This window comes from Anser cygnoides, chromosome 2, assembly GCF_040182565.1.
Source record: "Anser cygnoides isolate HZ-2024a breed goose chromosome 2, Taihu_goose_T2T_genome, whole genome shotgun sequence".
NCBI lineage: Eukaryota > Metazoa > Chordata > Aves > Anseriformes > Anatidae > Anser > Anser cygnoides.
Window position 1 is genome coordinate 162,087,861 of NC_089874.1, and position 26,462 is coordinate 162,114,322.

Genomic DNA, 26,462 nt, shown 5'->3' on the forward strand with positions numbered 1-26,462 from the left:
GTGACCCTGAAAGGGACCGCGGGGGGGGGGGGGGTCCCCCAAAATGGTGCCCCCTGAGGACGACGAGAGGAGCCCGGCCGGGGCTGGGGAGGGGTCTGGGGGCTTCGTCCTCCTGCGAGCCCCCAGCTGCGGCAGCGCCAGGAAGGTGAGGTTACGGGGGGGGGATTTTGGGGGGGGATTTGGGGGGGGGGGGGGGGGGGGTCTCCCTCAAAAAGCGGTGCCCGGTGGGGTTTGGGGTTGGGGTCCTGCTGGGGTCTGCGCTGTGGGGATGGGGTGTATGGGGGGGGGGGCCGTATGGACCCCCACCCCAGCCTTTTTTTTTTTTTGGGGGGGGGGGTCTTGGTTTTTTGGGGTCCCCCCCAGCTGTCTCCCCGCTGTTTGTTACCCCCTGGATGCCTGTGAGGCTTTTAACCACATTTCACCCCCCCCTTTTTACCCATGCCACTTGTGGGAGCGGGCCCAGCAAGGCATCAGCTGGGTGCTCCTCCCCCCCCCATATCACCCATCGGCTCGGTGCCCCCCCCCAAAAATCCCTGTACCCCCCCAAAATGGGGAGCGATGACCCCACTGGCACCCCTTATTTCATGGGTAACGGGGGGTGCACCCGGCAGGGACCACCCATGGGTGCCACATCACCCCTCGGGTGCCCAGCTGGGCTCGCACCCTCCTGGCTTTGGGGGGGGGGGGGGACACAGCAGCGATTAAAAACTCCCCAAAAAACTTTTTTTTTGGGGGGGGGGGGAGTTTTTAAGCGCCTCTCCCGTTAGGTCCGTCCCCTGGGAGCCAGCTTGACGGACCAGCAGCGACTTTTGCCCTGCAACCGCAGCCTCCGTCCGAGGAGGCGATCTCCCAAACCTGTTCTTCGGCAGGGAGCCGCTGCCTTTCTCTTAAAATAAAAAAATATATAAAAATAATAATAAGAAAAAGAAAAGCTGAGCCAGGCTCTGGAGGTGGCTTTTCGTCAGCAGGGATTGAAACTGCACCCGGTGCCGAGCTGACCCCGAGCTGTGCCAGGCTGCAACCCTAAACCGGGCTGCGCTTACCCCGCTGGCAGGTGCCGCTTCCAGGGCTCCCTTTTCCTGGTTTCCCACCCGAATTTTCCGTCTGTGAGCCCTCGGTTTATTGTTTTTCCATCCATCGGGTGGTAGGACGGGAGAGGGTAAGACAGGAAAGCGTCACGAAGCTTTACCAAGGTGGGCAAAACTAGCAGAGGACGTGCGTGATCTGCGATTACACAGCTCCTTGTGAAAACCGCCGACCCGGCTGGGTTCCCTATCGCTTCTCTCAATTTCTGTTTAACAAGAAACTCTCAGCGTAGCCTTTTTCCAGCCGTTTTGTTTCACTCTGGCCGCGTGGGAGGCCGTGGATGCGGCCCCGCGTGTTTATCCTCGCTTTTGGGGGATCAGAGGCGCCGCGGCGGTGCCCGCGTTTGCTGGGGTTGGCGTCGTGGGGCCGGAGGTTTCACACATCTGTTTCCTGCTGGCTCCCTGCCCCGGCTCCCGGGGCACACAGGCAGCCTCGCCGCGGCTGCACCTTCCCAAAAATACAAGCTTTGGGTCAGGTTTGTGGGGGTTAAGCCCTTTAAAAAAAACCCAGCGCCCCATTTCCCCTGTTTTTTCCCCATTAGCCGACGGTCGGGGCACTCGGGGAAGTTTAAAACCTTAATCCTATGCTCTTTTTTTTTTTTTAAAGGCCGTGTGATGTAACCATCTTCCCAACAAAGGTTTTAGGGGTTTTAGTCTCCCACAGAAAAACAGCTTTCGGCCGGAGTGCTTCATGAGATTAATTCCGTGATAAGGACTTTTTTTGGTATAAATAGACCAGAAGGGAGCAAAAACCTGGGAAGGGCCCTACCTGTCGCCGTGCTCTAGCAGCCCAAGCTTTCTGACATGACTTTTAGCTGGCAGGAAAAGGAAATAGGGGGGAAAAATACTGCTGGCTGGCAGCTCTGCCTCCAGTGGAATAGCAGGGCTTTCGCACGGCGGCTCAGAGTTATTTTGGAAGTTAAACAGAGCTTGCCCTATTCCCCCAGCGAGCTTCGTGGCTGCTGGGCCGCGCAGAAACGCCTCTTTTTAGGGACGAGCCTCTTTTTAGGGGAGAAAACTCCGAGGATGAGAGCGGCTTGAGACCGTGCTGTGTGCCCGGCGTGCAGGGTTGGGGTCACAGCCCTGGGCGCCTCGGCCTGAATGTCTGTAGGATTCGGTTGTTTGGTTTTTTTGGCAATTCGGTTTGTGTGCAGGTACCTGGCTCCGGTTCCTACTCCCGAGCAAATCCTGCAGCGCGCCGTAAGGCGAGCTGGGCGAGTTGGCTGGGCACACCTCCAGCAGGGAGGCAGCTTTACGCTCGATAACTCGCACGGGGTCACCCCCCTGCCTGCTCCGTGCTCCCAAAACAGCTCTTTGGGGTCAGCGATAAGGCAAGCCCAGCACCGGCGTGGCTTCGGTACTGCCTACGAATCCTGGTCCTGCCCGGAGGCATCCCCCTTTGGACAAGGGGACAGAAGCGCAGCAAGGCGTCGTGAGCTATCTGGAGCGTGCCTCTCGTGGCTGTCGGGTGTCAGGCCACGATATCACAGTCTCGTTTTGGAGCCTTGCTTGGCTTTGGCTCTGAAATGCTTTTTGTTTCTTTTATTCTGACCCTGCCCTTTTAATTCTGACCCAACAGTTCTTGGTGCGTGCGGAAGTAGAGCCCGGGGTGGCTTTTTTGAGTAGGAGGCGGTGAGATGAAGGTGGGTCACGGAGAGCCAGGCTCCTGGCGCTTACACCCTGAGCCTTATCCTCAAGGAGAACTTGGTGCAGGGAGGGAATAGAAACGGCACTGGAGAGGTCAAGGGATTGAAATCTCCGCGGATCATCCCGGTGAAATCACCACGGATCACCCAGCAGAAGTCAAACCCTGTCCTGCTGCTCCCTTGGGGGAAGGGTCGAGCGGTAACGCTCCTGGTGCCTTCTGGCTTCCTCCCTTAAACGTATAATCAGTTCCCTGGGAGGGATAATTTATAAAATAAAGAAACTTAAGGCTTTAAGGAACGTATGCGGCAGTCTGGGGTAACGAAAATGCTGAAGGCAGCCGAGACCTCAGGGCGTGTAGCGGAGCAGGTTGTGCATCACGGGTCGCTTTGCTAACTGCAGCTGGGCTGGGCTTTCTGTATTCCTGGTATTTGACATCCCCTGCCTTGGTTTAAGCAGTGGAAGGGCCTAATCCTGCCCTTGGTCCAGGATCCTCAGTCGTATGCCTGCCAACGGCATCGCCCTGCAGTGAAGGGGTGGATCTGAGCCTGTGTTACCTGCCTCTGAGTACTGTGACTGCAGCAGGGACGTGCTGCTCATTTTTAAGCTTGTTTTAAAACATTTTTAGCTTTCTCCTGCTGTTCTCTGGTCCGGGGAGAGCCTCTTGTGATCCAGCCAAGCTCTCCTGGGAGCTGTTGCTGCGGTTCCTGTTGGGGCTGTACCTAAACTCGCGGCCGCAGACCCCGTTCCCGCTTCTCTTTTTGCCAGATCCACGCCTGGCTTGTGTCACCGTGCTCTGAGCTCCTCTGGACGGGGATGCAGCAGGATCTGCCTTTCCTTTTTTTCTTGCTCGTAACAGTACCAGCACATCCTAGGGCTGTCTTTTTCCTTTCTGACAGTGTCACGGTGTCCTTTGATCGCTTCATGTGCTCTTTTTGTTCTTCCCCAGTCACTTCTAGCTACCAGGCTCCCGTTCTTCTACCCGAAATGAAAGAGAAATTAGTCCTTTAGCACACGCCTTTGTTCTTTGGACTTGCTGGCCTCCACCTCTTCCCACAAGTGCTTGGCGTTGCCTGTAACTGTCCGGAACAAAGCTGGGAGGCAATAGCCCTGGTTTTGCACCCAGGTCAGGAAACAAAGCTCTAGGTGTGCCCCGTCATCCAGGGACACATCCAGGCTTCATCTCCCCGCGTTTATTGGAGCCGCGAGGAGCAAAGTGCGCCCGATGATCACCTCCAAACAAACTTTCCCGAAGGACTTGCTGCGAGGAGGCAGCCTAACCGCGTAATTGCCCTATTTAACACCCCGAATGGGTGCTCCTGAGCTGAAAGGTGGAGTTGCTGGCACCTTTACACCACCCCTACGTGTTCCCAAAAACTTTGATGTCCCTCTGGGGGGAGTTTTGTCTTTGCCTCCGCGTTAGGAGGTGCGGGTCGAGCGCTCTCTGCCACCTTAGCATGCTGAAGGTTGGACGTAACGTTATTTGGCCAATGACTTCGGGGCATAAAATGCCCTTGCTTATTATTATTGCAATAATTCTGCCCATAATCCTGCTTTGTCATGGGCAGTGATCTTTGGAGCGGGACACAGCCTGGGTAATTCGGTGGCACGCACCTCGCTCGCTTTCAGGGCTTTCGCAACGAGCGCCGCGCTCTCTGTGCCCGCAGGCTGTGCCCTTCCCGGGCTGCTCCGTGATTTATGGCCCCTCGTTGGAAGAGCTGTGTGCTGGCTTTCCCTAGTTTCAAGCTTTCACAAAGAAAGGCTGAGAAATCCCACGTTCGGCCTGGCCCCCTCGTAGGCACCCAACTTTGCTCCGGTGTCGATGTCCCTGGGCGCGCCCAAGAGGATAACCGAAACACCCCCTCTTGCTTCCGACCTTGAAAGGGTCGATCTCAAGAGCTTGCGCAAGGAATTAAGCGAGGAAAATCCTTTTTGTGACTTAACAGCGGGTTTTGGGTTTCTCTTTGCATGCCCTCTTACATAAGGCATTCTTAAATCCATCCCGACTTATTTAGGAGCTCCGGTTTTAAGCCTTCGGGTGCAGCTTGAAGAGGGCAGGCACGGCTCTGAAGGCCAGCTGTGGCTCCTCGCGCCAAATTCGCAAAGGGTGAGGAAGGAAAGCAAGGCACGGGGAGACCAGATGAAGTCCCTGAGGGCGGCAAGTCTCGGGATCCTGACTTGACATCCGCGCGAGGCTTGGGTGTTACGACAGGGGCCCCGGTACCTGCCTTTCCTGTACCTTTCTGCAGCTGGAGAGGAGCCCGGATGGGAACCGATAACCATCTCGCTAAATCCGATCGAGGAGACAGTGTTCAGGTGGGAAAAAAAAAGAAACCAAAAAAAAAACCCTTGCGGCTGTACAAACGGCTCCGTATCTCGCTCGGGGAGAAGTCCGGGCAAATCCCGACGTCCCGGCCGCCATCGGAGCGTGTTCGCTCCCCGGCCACATCAGGGCTTGCGGGAGTTCCTGGAGAGCTCCTTTGTTCCTGGGTGGAAAGCCAAAAATGATCGATGACTGTCAGGGTTTGCTGCTGTGTCTGCAGGCTTGAGGAAGGTCTCGTTCATCAGCTTCGGTGTCCCGAGCTTTGACACGGCGGTGACCTGAATTTTGTCCTGTGGGGTTGTCTCAAGCTTGACCTGGGAGAAGTGGGGAGCTGCCAAGCCGATTAGTTACACCCCCATAATTACATTTTCAATTTCTGAATGTCCTGTAGAGCCCTCCTAGCATCTCCTTATACCACGCCACGTCTCACTACTTGTTTTTCCCTAATTTCTTCTCGTCTTGCCTCCAGACGAGGTGTCCCTTCTGCAAGGTTTTTGGGTGGTCCTAGTGCTTCTTCCATCCTTTCTCAGCTCCTCTGGCCTCCTGCCCATGTAATTCACATAGTCCTTGCTCCTCTTTTCCCCCAGCACCATCTGAAAAGCCTCTGGCTAATTTCAGCCAAACCTTTGAAGGACGTGGGGGCATCTCGAAGGTGATGGAAGCTCCTGGAGGAGGAAGAGCTCGAGGCAGGGGCGAGATGCTTTCCGCCTCCCTCCCACACAGAGGACAGGACAGGATGCTCAGCCCTGGTTCTTTGTCACCTGCTGCCAAGGCTGTTTGGGTTTTGGGTGGGTTTTTATGGCTTTAGAGGCTTAAAACAGAGGGAACCTGCTCACCAGCGTGTATTTGGAAATATTTACTAATGCTTTCGGTGCAACAAGCGTATGCAGCTCTCATCTGGAAACCCAAGGGGCTGTTGAAATCTTAAGCACCACCTTTCCTTTAATGCTTTTTTTTTTTTTCCGGGACATCCGATACACAGGGTAGTGTCTCGTGCTGTCTGGAGAAGCAACATTCCCAGAATCATAAAATATCCTGAGCTGGAAGGGATGCACGAGGATCATCGAGCCCAATACCGGAGGCACGATGTTTGCAATCAGCCCTTAAATGATTTAAAAAAACAAAAAATGAGCAAATAAAAAAAAAAACTGACAAATAACACCAGAACTCATGAATTATCTTGGACTTTGTCTGCACAAGCAGCTATTTCCCAGCAGAGAGTTTGGTGCCATCTCCTTTGCTCTGAGAGCCTCTGGGTGCTCAGATTTGAGGAGTTTTCGCTTATTTTGCAGGACGGGTGGAGAGAACTTCCCCCGGGGAGAACCCGGAGGTGGCCCTTTCAGAGCAACCTCTTGTGTTTTGCCCCTGAGCATCTCAGACCTGGGATTTGTGCAGCTGTTTTCCTTTAACATCCCCCGTAATTGCTTTTGCAGAATAATCGTGGCTTCGTGCTTTCGGGCCGGCCCTTCAACTTGGGCAAATTTGTGGATTACTGTAAAGGACTAAGCCTGCAGATTTACGGACCAGATGGAGCGCCTCTGATTCCTCGGTCTCCGATGTATCAATTAGGAGCTCAAATCTTTCACTTAAACGACAGAGGCGATGTTAATCCCAGGCCCTTTTCAAGCTGGGCACCTGTTATTGGATGTCAAATAGGAGAAATGAGTTCCCAGAAAGCTGAAATCCATGAAAATGCAAAGTTTTTCATTCCCTGCTTGCTGGTCGAAGCTGCTCTTGTACTGTTCCCCCTCTTCCACGCCTTTCTGGCGTCCCAGAAAAATAATTTGAATAAAGCATTCCAGAAAAATAATTTGAATAAATACTTTGGAAATAGGTTAGTGTTACCCAGGGAAGACTTAGAGTGTTTTTTGGAGGTCTTAGCAAGCATCGTCCTGGCTTGCTGGATTAAAGACTGCTGCAACCCATCCTGGAGGATGGGGTGAGACCTGGGGAAGCCCCCCAGGATTTTGGCTACGTGGGGGAAAAAAAATGGTCTGAGAGTTTGGGGGCAGGATGGGAGCAGGTAGCGTTGGGGCTCTGTTGAGTCCCTAGGGTGGCAAAATCCTGGTGTAGGGACAAGGGGGCCCCCAGCAGTGGTGGCGCAGGTAAAGCACAGGGCAGCAGGATAAGGCTACAGCAAAGGGAGAGGTTTTCTAAATTCAGGGGGTGAAGCGGTGGCTCTGAGAGATTTCTTTTGGTGCTACAGTGGGTCTCAGCTGGTCTTGGAGGAATCTGCCTGCTGCGAGAGGTGGGTCCTGCAGCAGGATGGAGGGAAGCTGCCGCATCCCCGTGCTTTATGCTGGCTCTGGAGCCTCCATCCTCTTAAACTGCCCAGCCTCGTGCCCTTTTTCTGTTAGGTGTATATAATTTGCACCCAGGCACCTCTTAGTTTCATTCTTCTCGCGTAATAAAAGCCACCTCCGGGCAGATTTTTGTGGTGCTGGACGTGGGGCTATGCTCCTCGGGGCATCCCTCCTGCCCCCGTGGGGCGCAGGGATGCTGCCATCTGCTAGCTCCTGAACCCGGAGATTAAACGTCCGAGGGAAGCCTGAGGAAGGAGGCAGGGATGGGATTAATTCGCTGCTGTGTGCAGCTCGTGTCTCCGGCCTGCGAACTTTTGACTTGCTTCCCCTCCGTCCCCTGCAGCCGGCAGGAGGTGGGAGCTCTGGCAGACACAGCGTCACGTCTGTCTGTGAGCTCGAGGGGTATTTCAGCTTGTCTGCACCCCCCCCGGGACATCTGGTTTCACTCCTGGGTTGCGTCCACACGGCCAGACCCTGGCGAGGAGCTGCTTCATTCCTCTATCCCTTCTCTGTTGTACTTGAAGCCTCTGCTGAATAACTTAGGGGCAGAAAAACGCCGTAAGCAACGGGTTTTATTAGATAATAAAATATTTTTTCGAGTGACTCTGCTGCCTCTCCCCAGGTGTAGCAATGATGCGTATTATCCCGTATAACAAATCTGATTTTTTTTTTTCCTGTCGAAAAGCATCAGTCCTGGACGAACCCAGAGCCTCTGCGTGCAGCAGGGCTGGTGGGGCGATGAGGGAGCGTGCTGGGGGGGGCATCTGGAGATGGAGGTGGGATGGGAACAGCTGCCACCGTGCCGTGGTGTAGAGCCCGTGTCCCTCTCTCTCAGCAGGGCTGCGACCCCTTCGCCCAGACCCAGCGCAGCAAACTGCAGCACCGCCGGGCGCGGATCAACCAGCAGATCAACAAGGAGATGCGGATGCGCGCCGGGGCAGAAAACCTCTTCAGGTGAGTCCCCGGAGCATCCCTCCGGCCCTGGGGCTTGGCTGGAGGTGGTGGCAGTGCCGTGTCACTGCGCAGGGGAGGGCTTGCAGCTCTTTTATCCACCTCTGTCTCACTGCCGCGACCCATCGCGTGTCCAGGAAGCACCTGCAGGCCGCTTGCTCCAAGGGATGTTTCTGGATTATCAGCTGTTTGTTTCCCCCCCCCCCCCCCCCCCCCGCTACGAGGCAAGTCCAAGGCTTTTAGGACAAGGCTTTTTTTTTTTCTTTAAACCCGTCTGCGAGTGTGGATCAGTCCCTGAATGGCTGCTTTCCGCCCTGGGGAGGCTCGTTCTGGCCATACCCTGCTTGGGGTTTGCTCAGTCTTCCCCTGGCTTTGCAGCTCTCGCCCTGGAAACGCCTGCCCTCTGCTCAGCGCGGTGCTGATGCTTAATGAAAAGTGGTGATTTAAAGCCCTGGAAGCCTGTTACGAGGCAGGGTGCAAGGAAGGGGACAGATGTTGGACTGGGATTGAGTTCTGAGTGCAGGCATCCTGCGTGACACCCCCAGTAAGTGGGTCAAATCCAGCTTCATTTACAAAAAAAAAAAAAAGCTGTTTCAGTAATTCCTCCTGAGCAGAATCTGTCTGAAAACTTACACCTCGTTGCATATTGATACAGCCCAGCAGCTCTCCCTCCCGCTGGCAGGATGCATTTATGGCATGGTGCAAAAACCAGTCCCTGTGCAGAGCTTTTAGGTTGCAACTGGTCCAGCACAAGTAGAGCCAGCGCATCGCTGCCATCCCCAGAGAGTGGTCGTGATGAAACCATGATACACTACCCCCGTTTTTATTTTGTATATATATCTTAGACAAGAGGTCTGTAAAATTATATGTATTTCTTTAACCCGCCCATGACCTTTTTTATACCTTTTGTGTGTGTATGTAACAAGCTCCTGTGGTGCAAGGTGGGCAGACCTCTTAATATAAGAAAATATCCTTCTCTTTTTTTTTTTCCTGCTTATTTTGCAACTTTGGTGTTGATTTCTCTCCCCACCCCCAGCAATAAAATAAAACCTGTTTTGAATTTGAATAATTGAATGTCAGTCTGTGCCTGTTGTACCTGAAAGAAAAGTTATTGGTTCTCTGCCGAGCTACAGCAAGTAACGGGGTTTTATGGGACAGCAGGGATACCCTGGAGGATGGCGAGGTTCAAGCCCCGTTATCCCTCTGCTTTAGCCAGGCTGGCTGTTAGGGACCGTAATTCATCTAATTAAAAAGGCCTTGACATCCCCGTGTGTGCCACTCCATGCAACTCCCCTTTGTTATAATAATAATAATAATAAAAAAGCCCTGGAAATGTGCTGCCTCAGCAGGATCGCGCCTGGGTTTTGGTGCGAAGAGCGTGCATCAGAGCTGCTCTGCTTCCTCCCTCGCCGGGAAGCGAGCAAAAATGTGATGCAAAACCCATCTTAATTACTTGTCCAGGGAGGGGAGGGATCGTTCTCTGCCAGGGCAGAGGCAGAATGCACTGATGGGGCCCTTTTTTTTTTGGCTGGATCAGCAATTTGAGTGTCCTTCGGTGGTAATGATGTTTCCTCCTTCCCTCCCTCAAGTCTGTTTTGCAGCTGAGTAAAGGGTGGATTTGGGGGTGCTCTGGCTTTCAAAATCTGGGGATCTTGGGGAATCGGGGGAAAAATCAAGTTTGTGCCTGAAAGTAAAAGCCAGGAGAGGAGGATTATAAGTTTAAAAAGATTATTGCTCAAAAGCTGTTGAGTTGCACTGAGAAATTTCCTTGATATCTATCTACTAGGTCAGTGATGTGCCCAGCCCGGAGCAGCGTTTGCAGCTTTGCCTCTGCACTTCCAACTTAAATAAAAAAATAAAAAAACACCCTCAGTGCTTTAAAGAAAGTAATTTTCTCAGCTGTTCTGCTCAGCCTGTCGGTCCCCTTTCCTGAGAGGCCGCCACGAATGGTGCATTGGAAAAATGCACGTGGTGTTTGCTCAGCAGCACGAGGGGTTTGTTTGCTGGATAAATGCATGGGCACAGAGGCAGGGGAAACCCTTCCCTTTTCTTGCCCAAATACCGGGGCACAGCAGAGCAATCAGGAAGATAAAGGTGTCGCCAGTAAACCCATTTTTTCCAAATAACTCAAAAATCTTTGCTCAATGTTAGCTGAGCAAACAGGTGATGACTGCACTGAGGTTGAGCAAGATCTGGGCTCTGCGTGCCCGTAGGGAGATCAGCGCCTGCTCCAGGGAATACCAAAGCCTCCGTCAGCACAAGTTTGCTCCTGGCAAACAATTGCTTGTTCCCAAAATTGCCTCTCGGAGAGGTGCCGTGCTCTGCGTCGCTCCAAACAGCACCTGCGGAGTGCAAACAGAAGTGCCCCAAAGCAACACCAGGCTTTCAGCTGCTCGCTCTGAACCTGAACCAAGCAAAACTGTCCTGGAGAAGCTCACACGTGTGTGTAAAGTCAGGCTTTGCAGGCTGCGAAGTCCTTTTTTATTTCTGCAGAGCAGGAGTGAAGCAGCATTCAGAAATCCGTCGTGTGCGTGCAAACGTCACCTCGGTGTCACCGGGCTGCGAGTCAGCAAAAATCAGCTGTTGTAACTGAAGGGGGAAAAATAAATCTGGTGCCAACCGAGAGCAAGAATAGGAAAGTGTTCAACTGTCTGGAGGAAAATTGTAGTGACAGCAGCACTGCACCTCGGTCCTGGAGGAGGTGGGATGCGTGGAGGACTGAAACGATGGCGCAGTGCCGATGTATAGGGGAAGAGGGGGCTTGCTGTGCAGATGCGGTACGGGGGACTGCAGAAATGCCAAAGGATGTTTAAACGGAAGTGGCTGCGGAGATCTTCGGACCTGCTCTGCCTCTGCTTTGTTTGTTTAAAATAATAAAAAATCCATCGGTCTTGGGGAATCCCAGCAAGGGAGGTACAGGGGAGGAGACTCTAAAGTGCTATCACCCTAAAGAAAAGCAGCAGAGCTCTTTATGGCCGGGTCAGGGCGAGGCCCCTGAAGGACGCTGTCGATTAAAAATAAATCAAAAGCAACGTGCTCTGGAAAAGCTGGGGGGGAAAAAAGCATTGTGGTTTGTTTTTACTGCGGTGTAAAAGCCCTGGTGTTTTTACTGCGTCCCTTGGGGGCTTGCCGTGATTTAGGGCGGGCAGCCAGAGCCCCTTTCGGCCAACAACTGCACGTTGCTGGCTGCGTGGCTGCTGGGTTATCTCTCCCTGCTTTCCTTGGGAGCTGATAAGGAGGGTATAATCAGCCTGGGAGTTTGGCTTGCTGGGAGCAGGCAGCTCGCTGCAGCTGAAATCAATCCTCGGTGTTTACAACTCCTGCTGTGCAGAGGGAGGGAGGGCAGGTCCCACGCTGCTAATGGGCGAGCACAGCAAGCCTGGCTCTTGCAGAATGGTTATTTCCACCCAAAACGAAGTTTTTCCTCCGGTCTAACCATAAAAACGTGGATTTTATTTGGTGCGGGAGGCCAACGCTGAGCGCTCGTAACCAAACCTGAAGCTGCGCTGGAGGTGGGAGCCTGGATGGGGCTCATGGAGGGGCTGGGTGAAATGAGAGCGGGCACCCCCCAAGAAAAAAACACCCAAAGACCCCAAATTTTTCTCTGCGTCACAAAGGGTTGGATGGAAGTAGCTGGTTGTGAAGGCCCAGCCCTCTGGGATGGTTTGGGTGGATGCACGTGGCAGGGAAGAGGCGACGGTGTCGTCCCTTTGGGTAACTTTATCCCCGTTTATCGACGCAGCCAGGCTTTTACGGGGAGGTTTGATCCGTGCTGTGTTGTCCTGCAGAGCCACCAGTAACCACAAGGTCAAGGAGACAGTTGCCTTGGAGCTGAGCTACGTCAACTCCAACCTCCAGCTGCTGAAGGAGGAGCTGGAGGAGCTGAACAGCTGCATGGATGTCTACCAGAACGACAGGTAGGCGCTTCGTGCACTGGTGGCTGGGGAACAAGAGAGGGCTGGGGCATGTGACAGACTGGCCAGGAACAATTTTTCAACCTGGGAACATCCACATTTCATCTACGAAGCTTCCAGGAGACCAACCTCAAGAGCTTTTCCCAAAAGATCCTTAAAGCAGGTGTTTGGATATTTATGGTGTGTCCTTTGGATGCAGATGTCCCAAAAGCAGGAAAAATAGATCAGAAACAACCATCATCCCTTACCTTGTCCAGCTGACCTAAGCATCCCCCACAGCACGATGTCTTCCAGTAGGGGATTTAATAGCAATTAACACTTTGGCTTCTCCTGGGATGGTTTCTTTTCCCATCAAGGGTAGGAGTTTCTTCCCCCTCTTTCTGCAATTAGACCTTGCTGTCGCCTTGAAATGCTCACCCAGCCGCCTTGTGCCTGACTTGGGTAATCCCAGCACACTCAGCAGTGATTTGTGGGGTTAAAAAAGCAGAAATCCCCCAGGCAGCAAAGCCCAGGGATGCTGCGGCAACGTGGAGCCACGGATATTCCTCCTGGTATATCCGTGTGATTTGCCCAGTGCCTGGTCCTCCCTGGGGAGCATTGCTCTGCTGCTAGGGGCAGAAGGAGGTGCGGAGGGCATCAGTGGCTCCATCCTGCTTGCTGCAATGAAGGACGAGGGCAGTCTGGAGGTGTGATTGATGCTTTAGGGTCGCAGAGAGCAAGAGCTGCCTTTACTATAGAGAAAATACCCTGGGATGCACTGGGAAATGCATTTCCAGCAGGTCAAGGGGGGAGATCAGAGGTGCCTCCAAACTCAACCACTCTGACCCTAAGAAAGATCGAGGATCCTGTATCTCCAGCACCCTTGGGTGCTTGCTGCACCCAGAGGGGCTTCTGCAGTCTCTGAACGTGACCCTGGATGGTTTTCCTCTTCCCCAGCAATGGGCTGGTGATGTGGGGTTGTTGGGTTTGGACTCCGGGGATGCTCAGCTTTTGCAGCCTTCCACGTGTTTGTTTGCTGTGGTTTAAAAACAAAATAGCAGCAGCAACCCCAAAACCCTGCCCAGGCCAAACAAAAGCTCCTTTCTTTGCTCTGGGCATTGGGTTCGAGTGGAAATCTTGTTAGAGAATGAGTGATAATGGCTTTTCAGCACTAATTATAGCTCTCGAAGCTGTTTATTCGGGGAGTATGAATAGACCAGAATGTGGGTGCAACCTCTGCCCTGCTCCCCAGTTTTTGCCCTCCTTGGCCTGTGATGTGCTAATGCACGTTTCTGCTAACGTGCAGTTTCTGCAGATAACGAGATGGGCCTGTTGTGCAAACCTGGGCTGGTGAGGGCCTGATCCTGCCCGACCTGCCTCTCGTCTTGCCTTCAGAGAGCCCAGTGCGAGCTGTGGATACCATCAAGGGTTCTCGCCTCCCGTCCGTATACAGCAGCCAGATGATGGGACCAGCTGTGGAGCTCTTTGCAGAGCAATAATGCTGTAATTTTCTGCACATTCAAGAGTCTCGAAGACCATTTCTTTACTTTTTGGCGGCAAAAACGTCAAAATATCAGCTAAATCCCACAAAAGATGGTCCTTCCTGGTTGTCATCCTGCCGCCGTGTAGCATTCCTTCCTCGGTTTGGCACAAATGCCCCGTTTTAACGGTGGAAAACAAACCACTCCCAGCTGGGTGTTACCAATGTCATCCTAATCTTCAGTGTTTTACAGTATCGACCTGTCTGCCCGATAAGAGCTATTATTAGACGGCTGCTTTTAATAGCAAATTTCAATATCAGGCGGAGCTGCGCTCCTGAGCCTGTCCTTATCAGCGACAGAGCCCAGATTAGCACGTAGGAGCTCATGAATCCGTGACCTGTGCTCGCATCACACCCGTTTCCCAAGGGCTGTTAATTAAAGCAGCTACGTCACCGCAGCCTATTTGATTGCTCTTGTATAAAATAAAAGCAGAAAGTAAAGCAATATGGTAGATTTGGGGTTATTAGCATGCTTTTTCCTTGCAAAGCGCGTCCTTCTGCTGTGCAGAATTGGGTTCTCGTCTAGTTTTGCCCTTCAAAAAACCAGACACCAAAGAGGTTGTTGTCTTCTTCCAGTGAGTCCATCAGCGTCCCTATGATTCCCTTGGGCCTGAAGGAGACGAAGGAGCTGGATTTGCTGCTGCCACTAAAGGTGAGCATCAGGCTTTGCAATGACGGCTGATGAAGGGAAGCAGACTTGCACTTCGGAGATGTTTCTGCACGTGGGCATGATGGGGAGCTGTAGAGGAGATGCTGCAGCGGCTGCAAACGTTTTCCTTTTTGGAACGGTTCCATACTTAGGGGGATGAGGAGGACTTAAAACGGTGGAAAAAGGGTTACAGGGTCTGGAGCAACGGACAAGTCAATGTGTTTTGCCTGGGCTGGAGAGCAGGAGCTGGGCAGAGAGGAGATCCCTTTTTTCTTGCAGGAAAAGCCGGCAAGTCGCTTATACAGAATCGCCAGAAGTCACCCTTTAAATCTTGAATATCCTTTTTCAAGGATTGATTCAGGATTTTCTGTCCCCATCCAGGATTTCATCAGCGAGCACTACGGAGAGGAGGGGACCTTGTTCGAAAAGGAAATCAAAGAGTTCATGGAGCTGCGGCAGGTCGGTGTCCCTCGGCGTGCAGAGTCTTGCTTTGGCTTGTTGAGGAATGCTCGTTGGAGGTGCTGTGTTTTGCTCTGGGTCCCCTCGTGCTCCCTCCAAACTGCACGCTTGTCCTCGCGTCTCGGGGGTGCTGGAAGCCTGCGGCATGCGCTGAGCACCCCGGCTTCGGTTCATAGATTGCAAAATAGTACAGACGTTTCAGTAATTGTTTGCTGTCCCTGTGAGTGAGTCCTTTAATGACCTGATAACCTAGAACGAACAGCAATAAAAATACAGTGCCGTCCATTATTAATGTTTGATGAATAGTTCACCCCCGGCAAGGCTAAATGACTGCTCTCTCTCCAGCTAACACGCAGCGTAGCGCTTGGAGAAGAGGAAATGTAGAGCAATCCGGTAAAGGTGAACTTTATCCTCTCCTACAAAGCAGCTCTCCTAAGTAACCTCAGTTTTGCCTTGCCGTCCAGCTTTGATCTTAAGAGCGGAAAGGAAAAGCTTTCCCAGGCTTTGTGGAGGTCCCAATCCTGCTCGCTGGGCTGCGGGAGGGGTGCCCTGGAAAGGCACAAGCTGGGGAAAGGCTCGTGACTGAAACTAGGAGAGCTCTGGCACGCCTCCCCGTGTCAAGTCAAAAGCCCAAACGCTTTCCTATTATGAAATCGTATTTCCTCCCTAGCGTTAATTCCATCAGACTTTGCATGAGTTTGTGCCTTTAAAAAAAAAAAAAGGCAAATCCCAGCTCGGTTTAGGTGAGCATGGCTGGATCGTGCCCTGCTCCCGGGCTGCTGGCTCCGGTCTGGGTGCCCCAACCCGGTGTCCCCCCCCAGCCTTTCCCGTGCCAGCAGTCAGGCTGTCTCCTTTCAACCTGCCGAAAAGCAGGGAAGCCACGGAAAAAGGGCTCCTTTTTCAGCGTTAATACAATCCCGCCCCTTGCCTGCTTGTGTTAGGGGGGTCCGGACGGGCTCAGCTCCAGGCTGTTCCCCCATCCCCTTCAATCCTGCACCCCTTTGGGTCGCATTTTTCCCACCCGAGCTGTAGTTCATAGGGTTTCCCAGCATGTACAGCTCCCTGAATCTCATCTTTCCCTCCTGTTCTCCTCTCTTCCCCCCCTGACGTGTCTCTTCCCCCTCTCCCGTCCCCGCAGGCGATGCGCACCCCCAGCCGGAACGAGGCCGGGCTCGAGCTCCTCATGGAGTATTACAACCAGCTCTACTTCCTCGACAGCCGCTTCTTCCCCCCCAGCAAAAGCCTGGGGGTCTTCTTCCACTGGTTGGTGCAGCTTTTCCCATCCAGCCCCTGCTAACTCGGGGTTGAGCAGGGAGGGAAGCGCGGCCAGGCTCCCTCCCCACCGTGCCGGGGTCTTCGTCTCGGGCAGGTCCTCCTGAGCTCCATCACCAACGTGAAGAGCTGGGTTTCCTCCTTGCTTTCAGCTCAGTGACTTTGCCTTGGGTGGATGGGTTGAAGGAGGCAAGGCTCAAAAGCTCGTCCTCAAGTGGGAGCAGTGTGGGGGACGGCCGTGATGCCCTCGTCCCCGTGTTGACTCTTCCCTTCCCCAGGTACGACTCCCTGACGGGGGTCCCGTCCCACCAGCGGGCGCTGGCCTTCGAGAAGGGCAGCGTCCTCTTCAACATCGGAGCCCTGCACACCCAGATCGGGGCACGGCAGGACCGTGCCACCCTGCTGGGGCTCAACCAGGCTATCGATGCCTTCCAGAAGGCGGCCGGTAGGTGGGCTCCCCTTCTCTATCCCCTTGGCGGAGCTGACATTTCCCCGGGGCAGGAATAACGTCAAGAAGTGGAGCTGTTGGGCAAAGAGGGATGGGGGAGTCTCCAAGGGACTGCATCTGGGGCTTTTGAGGAGAAAAGCTGCAGGTCCGAGGGTGGGTTAGATGGCAAGGTAGCACCCCTTGGAGTTTTTCCCTGGAGTAGCATCGCCAGTTGCAGTGAGAGGTTTGAGCTCAGTGAGCATCTTCGTGGCTTTTCTCCTGGTCGAGGTGGGAAGGGACCTCTGGGTCCATCTGGATCAACGCCACCTCCAGCAGGGTGCCCACCACCGCGTCCTGGTGGCTTTTGGAAGATCTCCAGGGATTTGAGACTCCACAACCCCGTCTGAGCAACCCCTGCCATTGCTCGTAGAAAAACCTTCATGCTCCGAACCCCCCGCGCTTGTAAGCCCGAGAGCTTCCTGCAGCTTCTCCCCTTGTGCAGGTGCCTTTAACTACTTGAAGGAAAACTTCTCCAACGCTCCCAGCCTGGACATGAGCGCGGCTTCCCTCACCATGCTGGTGCGGCTGATGATCGCCCAGGTCCAGGAGTGCGTCTTCGAGAAGGTGACCTTGCTGCGTGCCCAGAAGGACTTTCTGACGTGGTTGCAGCTCGCCCAAGAGGCAGCCAGGGTAAGGACACCCCACAAAACCCTTTAAAAAGCCCAGGGGTGACAACCTGCTGTCACTGCCACCCAACAGACGAGCTGGATTCCAACCTTTGGGTCATCAACTTGGGTTTTGACTCCCGCAGGTGGAAGACGCCTACTCGCTGGTGCACCAGACAATGACCCAGGCCCACGTGAAGGATTACGTGCCCTTCTCTTGGACCACCATGGTCCAGGTCAAGTCGGAGCATTTCAAGGCCCTCTCCCACTACTTCTCTGCCACTGCCCTCTGCGACTGCCCCGGTGAGTGCTGTGTCTTCTCGTAGCAGCCTGGCATTGGCAGAAAGAGGGGAAAAGGGGCTTCTGTAGAAGACCAGGATGCCAAACCTAGAGTTTTTGGGATGCTCTGAGCTGCTGATCACGTTGACTGATGCAGTGATTCATGCGCAGAGCAGCTGTCCCCCATATTTCTCCTTCTGGCTTGCACAGTGCTTGCAAAGTCCTTCCAAAAAAGCCAACAAAAAGGTGCTGTAGGGATGTCACCGCCTGTCCCCTTTGGGGCTGGGTGGGTGTCCTCAGCCGGGCAGCTTTCAGAGCCACCTGGTCCACGTGGAAGGCCAGCCAGGGGCTTCAAAAACATAAAAATAAGCTCTCCCATACCAGGAAATTGCTGAACTACTTGAATTAAATTGCCAGCTTGTGGCTGGCTGCCCTGGGTGTCTGTGTGCAGCGTGCCTGTACCCGAGCTGGGTGACGTGGCTCCGGGGAGCCAGCTGGAGCAGGATGCGACCCATAATCTCCATCTGCTCTGTCACCACCGCCCGTACGAGCGATTTTGGGTCAGGCTGAGGGTTTGGGGGCGGGCAGCTGATGCACGCAGCGACCTGCGGCGTCGAGCCACCGTGTGGTGGGGTGGCTGGGGACGAGCAGGCTGGAGGGCTTCTCGAGGTCGTCTTCTAAGGTGGGTTCATCTTTTTGGCCATCTTCATCTCCGTGAGCCTGGGAGGGGTGCCGGGCTCGAAACCACCGAGGCTTGTGCATTGCAGAAGCAGGGGTGAGCGAGCAGAGCTGCTGGTGGAGAGATGGTGGGGCACCTGGGGATGGAGACAAGCGGCAGAGGATAGTGGTGGGTCCAAGGGATGGGGCAGACCTCTCCCCTGAAACTCTGAAGCTCTTTGAATACCATCAGGCACTGGGGGGAAGCACAAATCTGCAGGAGATCCCTAATCTGGGGGGTTTGTTTTGCACCAGCACCCTGTTGAGATCTCCTGTGCCCACTCACTGCCTCTCCAAGCGTGCTCGGGCCCCGTTGTTGAGAATAACGAATCCTTTGCCCCCGTAACTGGCTGGCAATTAACTCCTTATGCTGAAGTTTAATTGCTTGGAGCTGCTGGGTGCCGATGCCAGGGATGCTCCTGCGCTTTGGCATCTCCTGTAGCTAGGACCAGCAAGTCCATGGGGATTTCTTGGTTGCTTGTGCCCAAGAGAGGAGGCTGCCACGTAACCCTGAGCTCCCTGCGAGCCCAAGGAGATGGGGAACAGCTCTGGATGGAAATAATGGTGTAAAAGTCATGCGCACAGGACCCGGAGCGGTGCTTGGAACAAAATGCCCTGACTTTTCCCTGTGTCCTCCTCCCCTTTGTGTCTCCCAGCGGCATCTGATGCTGAGCTGCCGGAGCACGAGAAGGCTTTTATCCAGTTCCACATCACCATGCCAGAGGGGCCGTCGCTCCGTGTCCTGCTGCAGGATCCTGAAGAAAGAAGGAAGCTAGGTAAGTACATCTATCCCTGGGGCAGAGCACAGGTCTGGGTGATGAAACCCCGAATCCCTGTAGGAACGGGATTCATAAAGGCGCCACGAGGTTTTGGGGGATCTGTCTATGCAAAGACAACTTTTATTGGGTTTTCTTTGAAAAGAGCCTCTCCTGGAGAGGCAGGAAAGCATCATGGTTCCCTATTAAGGTGCTGGGGACAGCCCGATGTGCTTGTGTTGACCCATCTGGCCAAATGTGACAGTAAAACCCTGGGCACCGAGGTATCCCGAGCCAGGTAACATCACCCAGCGCAGCACAGAGAAATCTGTTGGGACCTGGAGCTCCTGGAAGAAGCCTGGCTTGGGCTTGCAGCTGCCTTGACTTGACAAGGAGAAGCAGTGACGGCTGGGGGTGGTTTTTTTAGCTGCGTCAAAAGGCTTGGGAGACGAGAGCTTCCTCCCACGCGGATTTTCAGCTTCGGGGAAGAGACAGAGCATTGCTTATTCAGCTGAAGTCGTGTTTTAGCAGCCCTCCCGAAGAGGCAGGAGCGAGAGCGAGCTCAGTGCCCTGCTTCTGGGGCGTCAGCTTCTGCTTGCCTCCTCCACAAGCTGCCTCTTGGGCTTCTTTTTCCAAACAATCTCCATTCAGCGCGTGAAAAAATGAACGTGTGCAGGTCCCAGGCTCAGCTCTGGTTTGAATCTGGAGGGAGGGAGGATACTTGCAGCATTAAAACCATGTCCCTGGAAGGATATCTTTTCCCCTTCCCTTGCCTTATAGTTTTATAACATCATGCTTTATTCCACCATCTTCAATAAGCTGGAGCCAGCAGCTTGCACAACTTCTGTGCCTGACCTGTATTTCGGTAATCTCTTGCTATCTTATCTCTTCATTATCAGTGTAAATAGCAGCAGTTAGCGATAAGCCATTAAAACCTCCTTGCCATAGCGTTTTCTTGCCCACGAGTGGGGCTGGCTGGGGGTGCTTGGATAGAACATGATTGATGCGTGAGATGAGATTATTTTGGGGAGAGTCTCTTCCTCTCTCTGTTTTTCATCCAGCCTCGAAATGTTCCCTCGATTGCGACATCTTGCACAAAGCAGCCTGATGGGCTCTGGTCCCCGTGGCTCTGGAGCAAACACCATCATTTTCCCTGCCTTATGTTGCCACCGTGTGTCCTAAATCTGGAAATGCTACAGGCACACGTGTTTCGATGATACATCCATCTATCTAAATATATTTATCCTTTTCTCTAGCATTTAGAAGCGTTGGGTACGGGTGCCTTCGTCTCAGTCTCTCGCAAAGGGGATGTTTGTAGGATACTCGTAGGTCATTTATTCGCGAGGCTTTGGGATTTCATCGATTCTGGTCGTGTTTTGGCCGCTCTCTCTTCACAATTTGTTTTCGCGAGGGTGGAAGCACCTTGAAGGCTGGTGGAGGGGAAGGAAGTGAGAAGAGGGCACCGGAGAGGGTGGAAAGGACCTGCAGGGCAGGGCGAAGAGTGTGCTTAGCCTAGAAAAGAGGGAGCTGCAGCAGATCTTCCCGAAGCTAAAACGCTGTCACTGGGAGGACGGGGCTCGATTGTCCTTTGTACCCCCGGGGGATACAAGGTGAGGGAGAGAAGTTAATTTGCGGAGATTTAGGTTAAGCGATAGGAGGAACTTCGGGGGCGGCGGAGCCCGGTGCCAGCCTCCCTCTCGCTCCTTCGCCGGAGGTTTTTTGGGAACATCTGCCAGCCCCCGTCTCCGGCGCCGGGGGAGCGAAGTAGGTCACCCTTCAAGGTCCCTTCCCGGCCCTCCGTCGGGGGGCTCGAGCTGACGGCTGGGACCTACCCCATTTAGAGCCCGTTGGCAGGCTGCGAACGTGACGGGGCCGTCCCTGAGTCACGGCGGGTGACACAGCCGCGGAGGCTGCCTTCGTCCGTGGGCAGCCGAGCGAGCGAGAGCGCCGCCGGTCCGCATCCGGGCTCTGCATCCCCTCCGCTTCCCGCAGGCAAAGCTCACCTGAAGAAAGCCATCATGAAGCACGAGGAGGCCATGAGGATCCACGGCTTGTGCAAGATCCTGCGGAAGATGGACATCCTCCAGGAGGTCCTCTCCTTCGCCCACAAGCGCTCGCTGAGCAAATACTCTGAAATTGACCACGAGGAGGACTTCTTTGAAACTGGGGATGCTCCAGATATTCTCCGTAAGTGTATTTTTATTATTATTTTTTTTTTCCTTGCTGGTGGGAGTGAGGGCTGCGGGATTTTATGGCTTGCACCAGCCCCGCTCGGGGAGCGGGATGCGGAGGCAGCAGCTGCCGCTTTGCTCCTGCCTGACGGGGTGTTTGTGCTCTCCTCTCCTTACCGCTAGCCAAAACGCATCAGAAGCCAGAGATCAAACCGCCCAACTTCTCCCAGGTGAAGGTGACCGACCTCTTCCACAGGCTGGTACGTACGGCTGCGAGACCGGGTGGCCCCGCGGGACCAGGTGTCACCTCCTCCCCTGCATGCTCTGCTTTCCTGCTCCCCTTCCTCCCCGTGCAGCTGCTCTCTGAGCAGGACGAGCCGTCTCCTTGCACACAGGACCCAGGCAGGAGGAAGGGTGGAAGGGCGCGGATCTGTCTGTGCAAGACTAAATGGGTCAAAACTCATTACATTCCCCGAAAAATCTTCCTTGCGCTGTGATGTGAAGCTCCTCTGGTGCACGGGAAGCAGGCACGGGCACTTTGGGTGGGCTTTGGTCCAAGCAGGACCTAAGGGACTGTTTCGTGGAAGCTTTTTTGGGAGCAGAACAGGTTGAGGATAGAGTTGCCCTTGGGGTAAACACTGCTCTGTCTTAGGTATGTGACCAGCACCAGCTGGGAAGCACTGGGAAAATCCCACAGGGTCTTTATCCCCCTATTTCTTGGGCTTATGGGGTCCTGGGGAGCAGGGCTGAGCTTTGGGGCTGCTGTGGCTGTGCTGTCCCTGTCCCTCGGGTGCCCCAAGGACACACAGCACCCTGGGGAGAGGCTGGGCTGGTTAGGATGTAACCAGGATCTTTGCTCTTGGACAACCCGAGTGTAGGGCAGGCAGGTATATCCTGCTCCTGAGAGAACAGGAAAGGTTTTTGGAGTGGTCTGACCCCGAAGAGGCGACCCACCCCAATGCCGTGCGCCCTGCTGCATCTCCCAGAGCCAGGCTGGGGTGAAAACCTCACCCCTTCATCCCCGCTTTGGTGATGAGTTTTATTTCCAGAAGGGGGGAACTAAGGGTCCTGCTCTGCACTGTAGCTTTCTGTTTTGTTTGCTCCAGGATTGTAGTGTCTAAAATGACTCTGGCTCCTTGACCTCGGTGAGACCCCCTCCTCCTGCCTTGCAAGGAGGATGTCCCGACCCAAGCCGGCTGAAGGGTTGGAGCAGAGACCTCCTGCGATCCTTTCCAACCTGCACAAGTCTGCATTGCTGCTCACAAAGCCACCCTCTGATGAGCACTCCTAGCAGTTCTCACTTTATAGTGCATAAATCTGGTGGTTTTGATATGCAGGAAGATTAAAACGCTGGGCAGGCTCAAAACTTCATCCCCAAAGAAAAGCAAAAGCCAGGCTTTCTTGCCCTGCCTCCTCGATGGCAAAGGCTGCATGTCCCCGGGGCGTTGCTCTTGCACCGAAAGGTGCTTTCCCTGTTTCTGCTTTGACCCCAGGGGCCCCTCTCGGTTTTCTCGGCCAAAAACAAGTGGTACCCGGTGCGGAGAGTCCACCTGAGGAGAGGAGAGAACGGCTTTGGGTTCACGCTGCGGGGAGACTCCCCCGTCCTCATCGCCGGCGTCATCCCGGGGGGCTGTGCTGCTGTGAGTACCCGGGGGATGCTGGAGGTGGGGGACCCCCCCGTTTGGGGATGCGATGTTGGATGGAACAAGATGGCAAGCCCGAAACACGAATTATCTCCGTGAAAACTCAGTGTGTGATGGATCAGGAGCGACCTTGTTTTCCAGCAGAGGCTCACTGGAGCATCCTGGTGGGATGCCCGAGCGGTCCCCCACTCTCTCGGCGCTGCACAGCACCAACTGTGCCGCCGGAGCTCAGCATCTCCACAACAACAGGCTCCTTAGCAGCAGGATCATGTCCCTTTCGGGGAGCCTAAAAGCTTCTTAAAGAAGATCTGAGCCCATAGCGTGTCCCCCAGGCCCCTAACGCTCGTTGCACTGAGCTGGGGTGGGATTGCACTCCGGATAGACACCGAAATGTGGCCACAGGGACAAGTTTCCAAACCTCCACTTCATCTGGGCCAGCGTGTCCTGGCTCGGGGTTGCTCCTGGCTGTAATGTCCCGATAGTCCTAGCTTTGCCTTAAGCATTTCAAGAGCCTTGTTCAATCCTGACACATGAAACGGGTGCGTAAGACCTCGCTAAGCCTGCTCTGTTTTCCCAAGGCTCAAGGCTTGCGGGTGCTGATTTTTGTTTTCTGGAGACCTGTAGCGTTCAACTCCTATCGGTGAGTCAGAGTCAGACGTGCTCTTGTCGCAGGGCTGGGAGTTTATTGCGTGCTGGATGTGGCAGCTGCAAAAGAAATCCTTAGCCTGTGGGCATTTTCCCTACAGCAAAGCAGCTGTAAGACCATTAGGATGATGAGGCTTTGGCTGTCAGCTGAGGGCAGACCCCAGCCATCCCCACGGCTCGTCTCTCTGCAGGATTGGGACCTGCTGTGGGGGGGGAGGAAAGCGAGCAGACCTGATGCTGCAGCATCTATGAGCAAAAATGAGTGCACCCTCTCTTTTCCCCCCCGCAGGAAGCCGGGCTGAAGGAGGGCGACTACATCATCTCGGTGAGCGGCAAGGACTGCAAGTGGTCCAAGCACGCCGAGGTGGTGCAGCTGCTGAAGAGCACTGGCGAGGAGGGTGTGGAGATCGGCGTGATAACCCTGCAGGGCTCGGAGGGGCCGAGAGCTGTAAGTCATGTCCCAAGCCTTTTTGGGGGGAAACTGCAGCTCTGGAGGGAGCTACGGGCTGCTTAAACCAGGCTCCGCTCCCTCTCCAGCGCAGCAAGTTCATTTGCAGCTGGCCTAGGAAATAAAAAGCAGGCAGCAGCTTGCGGGGATGGCAAGCTTTGTCGCTTCACTCTTAGCCTCGAGCTAGGCGCCGAAGCAAGCTGCTCTGCAGGGGACAGAGGTTTCCCAGTGTCCCGGGGCAGGGCTGAGGCCAAGCCATCAGCGTTTGCACCCCCAGCTCGGTGCTTCCCTGGCTTCACGCCAGTCTCTGCTCCCCAAACAGGCGGAGAAGAAGGCTGTGGCAATGTCCTCGGGCAGCGGGCTGCTGAAGAGCAACAAGGAGAACAGCCGGAAGAGCCTGATGAACAGCAAGAGCGCCAGCACGCTGCTGATCTGGAACAAGAAGAGCAAGCGGAGCAAGAACAGCACTTACAGCGTCCCCTTCACCGCCGTGGGAGACAACGAGGCCATGTACTGAGGCGCCTGCCGGGCTAGGTTGTGTCCCATGAGCTCTGGGGCTGGCTGCTCGTCGACCCTCACAAGCACTGGTGGCCTCTCCGGGCTGCGCTGGCGTCGTGGCTGCATGGAGCACCCCTGGAGGATGCCGGGACCCCCCCGGGGACGCGCCGCTGGTCGGACCCTCTCCGAGGAGGCGAGTGATGCACAGCCCCTGGCGCTGCTGATCACCGGACTCCTCCGTCTCCTGCGTTAAAACGGTCCTCGGCTAAACAACGGGGGGAAAACACTGGTTTATTATTATTATTTCTTCTTTTAAGGGGTCTGGGAGCTGTGCTTCGGTATAAAGCAGGGCCTGGTTTGTGCCTTCTGCTCGGTGCAAGGAGCAGCCAAACCAAGCCCAGCCATTAAAGCAAAAGCTGTAACCTTTTCTAGCGTCTCGTAGGCTTTCTCTGCAAGGTGGAAGGCAGCACCGCCACCGTGCCGCTCGCTGCCGGCAGAGCCAAGTCGTTCAGGAGCTCCTGCCCGGCGGCACCGCTGGAGGAAGGTGCAGAGGGTTTCAGTTTTGCAAGCCCCAGGTTAACAAAGCCCATCGGGGCAGGCTGCACGTGGAGATCACGTTCGAATTCCCAGTTTTGGGGAGAGTTTAGCTCGGGCACCGATGACAGTGTCACAGGGTCTGGGACAGATCTGCCCGGGTGGTTCGGCAGCACCGAGCTGTGCATCCTTGCCGTGACACCAAGGGGTGTCCTAGCAAGCTGTTAAATCTAGGATGGGGTCGACATGTCCCCATCACCAGGTGGCAGCGTGTCAGGTCCTCCATCATCATCAGCAAGGAGGCAGCTCGTGGGCTGCATGTTCCCGTGAGTTTTGCAAATAGCATATGTTTGGTCACATCTAAGCGAGCTCACGTAGAAGAAACACGAGCACAGGCTTGTGCAGTGCTGAATTAGGGCTCCCGTGCAGGGTTTTTTTTAACGGGCACCCAGCTTTGCCCAACAAACCCAGCCTGGCTGCACAGCCTGCTTCTTTGGAAGAAAAGGGAAAGACTTAATGTGCATTTGTTGTCTCGCTTTTTTAATCAGTAGAGGTGGATTGCCCTAAATATGTGAGTAGATTAATAGCTAAGAGCCTTGTTTCTTACTTGGTATGAGATTAAAATTCCAGGAAGATAGCTCCTCCAGATTATTAAACTACTAAATTTGTGCTAGTATTGGATCTTGCACACGTTGCTAATACCCTAACACTGTGCTGTCAGCATTCGTACCAGAGCTGGCCTGATGGATACATGCATCTTGGTAATTGTACTGGAAATGCAGGGAGACTCCGCATACGCACGAGATAGATTGGCAAAATTTTCTCAATCCCATTTCTGCCTTGTGCATTATTTTTCTGAAAGCTAAAGAGCTGTCTGGTCTTGAGTGCTTGGATGATCTTGGTTAGGTATAAAATACCCTTCAGAGATGCAATTGTATTTTTGTACTTTTTAAGTCGTGACAAATTCGTAGCGGGAGCTTAATGAAATGAGCTGAGCACGTGGGTGCCTTCGGGCTGGCAGCAGGACACTGCTCGGGGTCGCACGTCCGCTTCTTGGTGGCCCGGTGCCCACGTGCCAAGCTTTCGGCCCCGGTTTTATTTCAGGAGAACTGGAGGAGGGCTTCTAGCTCTGCCTTCCTTGCCGAGAAGCCTCTCCGCTTGCGCGATGCGAGACCTAGACGCCGTCAGATGGGATTACGGCTCTGGCTGCCACCGCGAGGCCATCTGCTGCAGTCAGATTTTCTGCCTAATCTTGCCAGCTGCTCGGCGCGGGGCGGTGAGACTCACAGGCAAGGGCCTTGCCATGAACACATCCCGGCAGCAACTCCACTGATCCTAAACGTCTTGGAGCTAGAGGTGTATTTATTTAAAAAAAAAGCGTGCACACACAGTGGCTGCGGGCATTGCGGGTCCTCCTGCATCACCCGACCCTTCCGTCGGCGTTGCCGGAGGGGTTGCGTTTCGTGCGAGCTGGATCTTTTTCCTAACACCAGTGTTTTGGTTTTTAATTTGTACGTGGACTCTCACCTTTTATGGATTAAAAAGCACTGCTTTGAAAGCA

The 26,462-nt window shown here is 54.3% G+C and overlaps 1 protein-coding gene across 3 annotated transcripts; it reads left to right on the forward strand.

The window, feature by feature from the left end:
- RHPN1 (rhophilin Rho GTPase binding protein 1) lies at positions 1 to 26,462 on the forward strand. 3 transcript variants are annotated; one of them, XM_048050121.2, is made up of 15 exons: positions 1 to 145; positions 8,191 to 8,309; positions 12,095 to 12,223; positions 14,316 to 14,391; positions 14,770 to 14,847; positions 15,986 to 16,110; positions 16,398 to 16,564; positions 17,049 to 17,236; positions 17,358 to 17,514; positions 18,864 to 18,983; positions 20,955 to 21,149; positions 21,317 to 21,393; positions 22,627 to 22,773; positions 23,711 to 23,869; positions 24,192 to 26,462. In XM_048050121.2, exons 1-15 carry the CDS (start codon positions 44 to 46, stop codon positions 24,384 to 24,386), a joined length of 2,034 nt encoding a protein of 677 aa, XP_047906078.2. In that variant the 5' UTR covers positions 1 to 43; the 3' UTR covers positions 24,387 to 26,462. The 3 variants fall into 3 exon arrangements, with proteins under 3 accessions (XP_047906078.2, XP_047906087.2, XP_047906094.2); XM_048050130.2 differs by having other exon boundaries at positions 8,194 to 8,309; XM_048050137.2 differs by lacking the exons at positions 1 to 145; positions 8,191 to 8,309 and adding an exon at positions 11,642 to 11,818.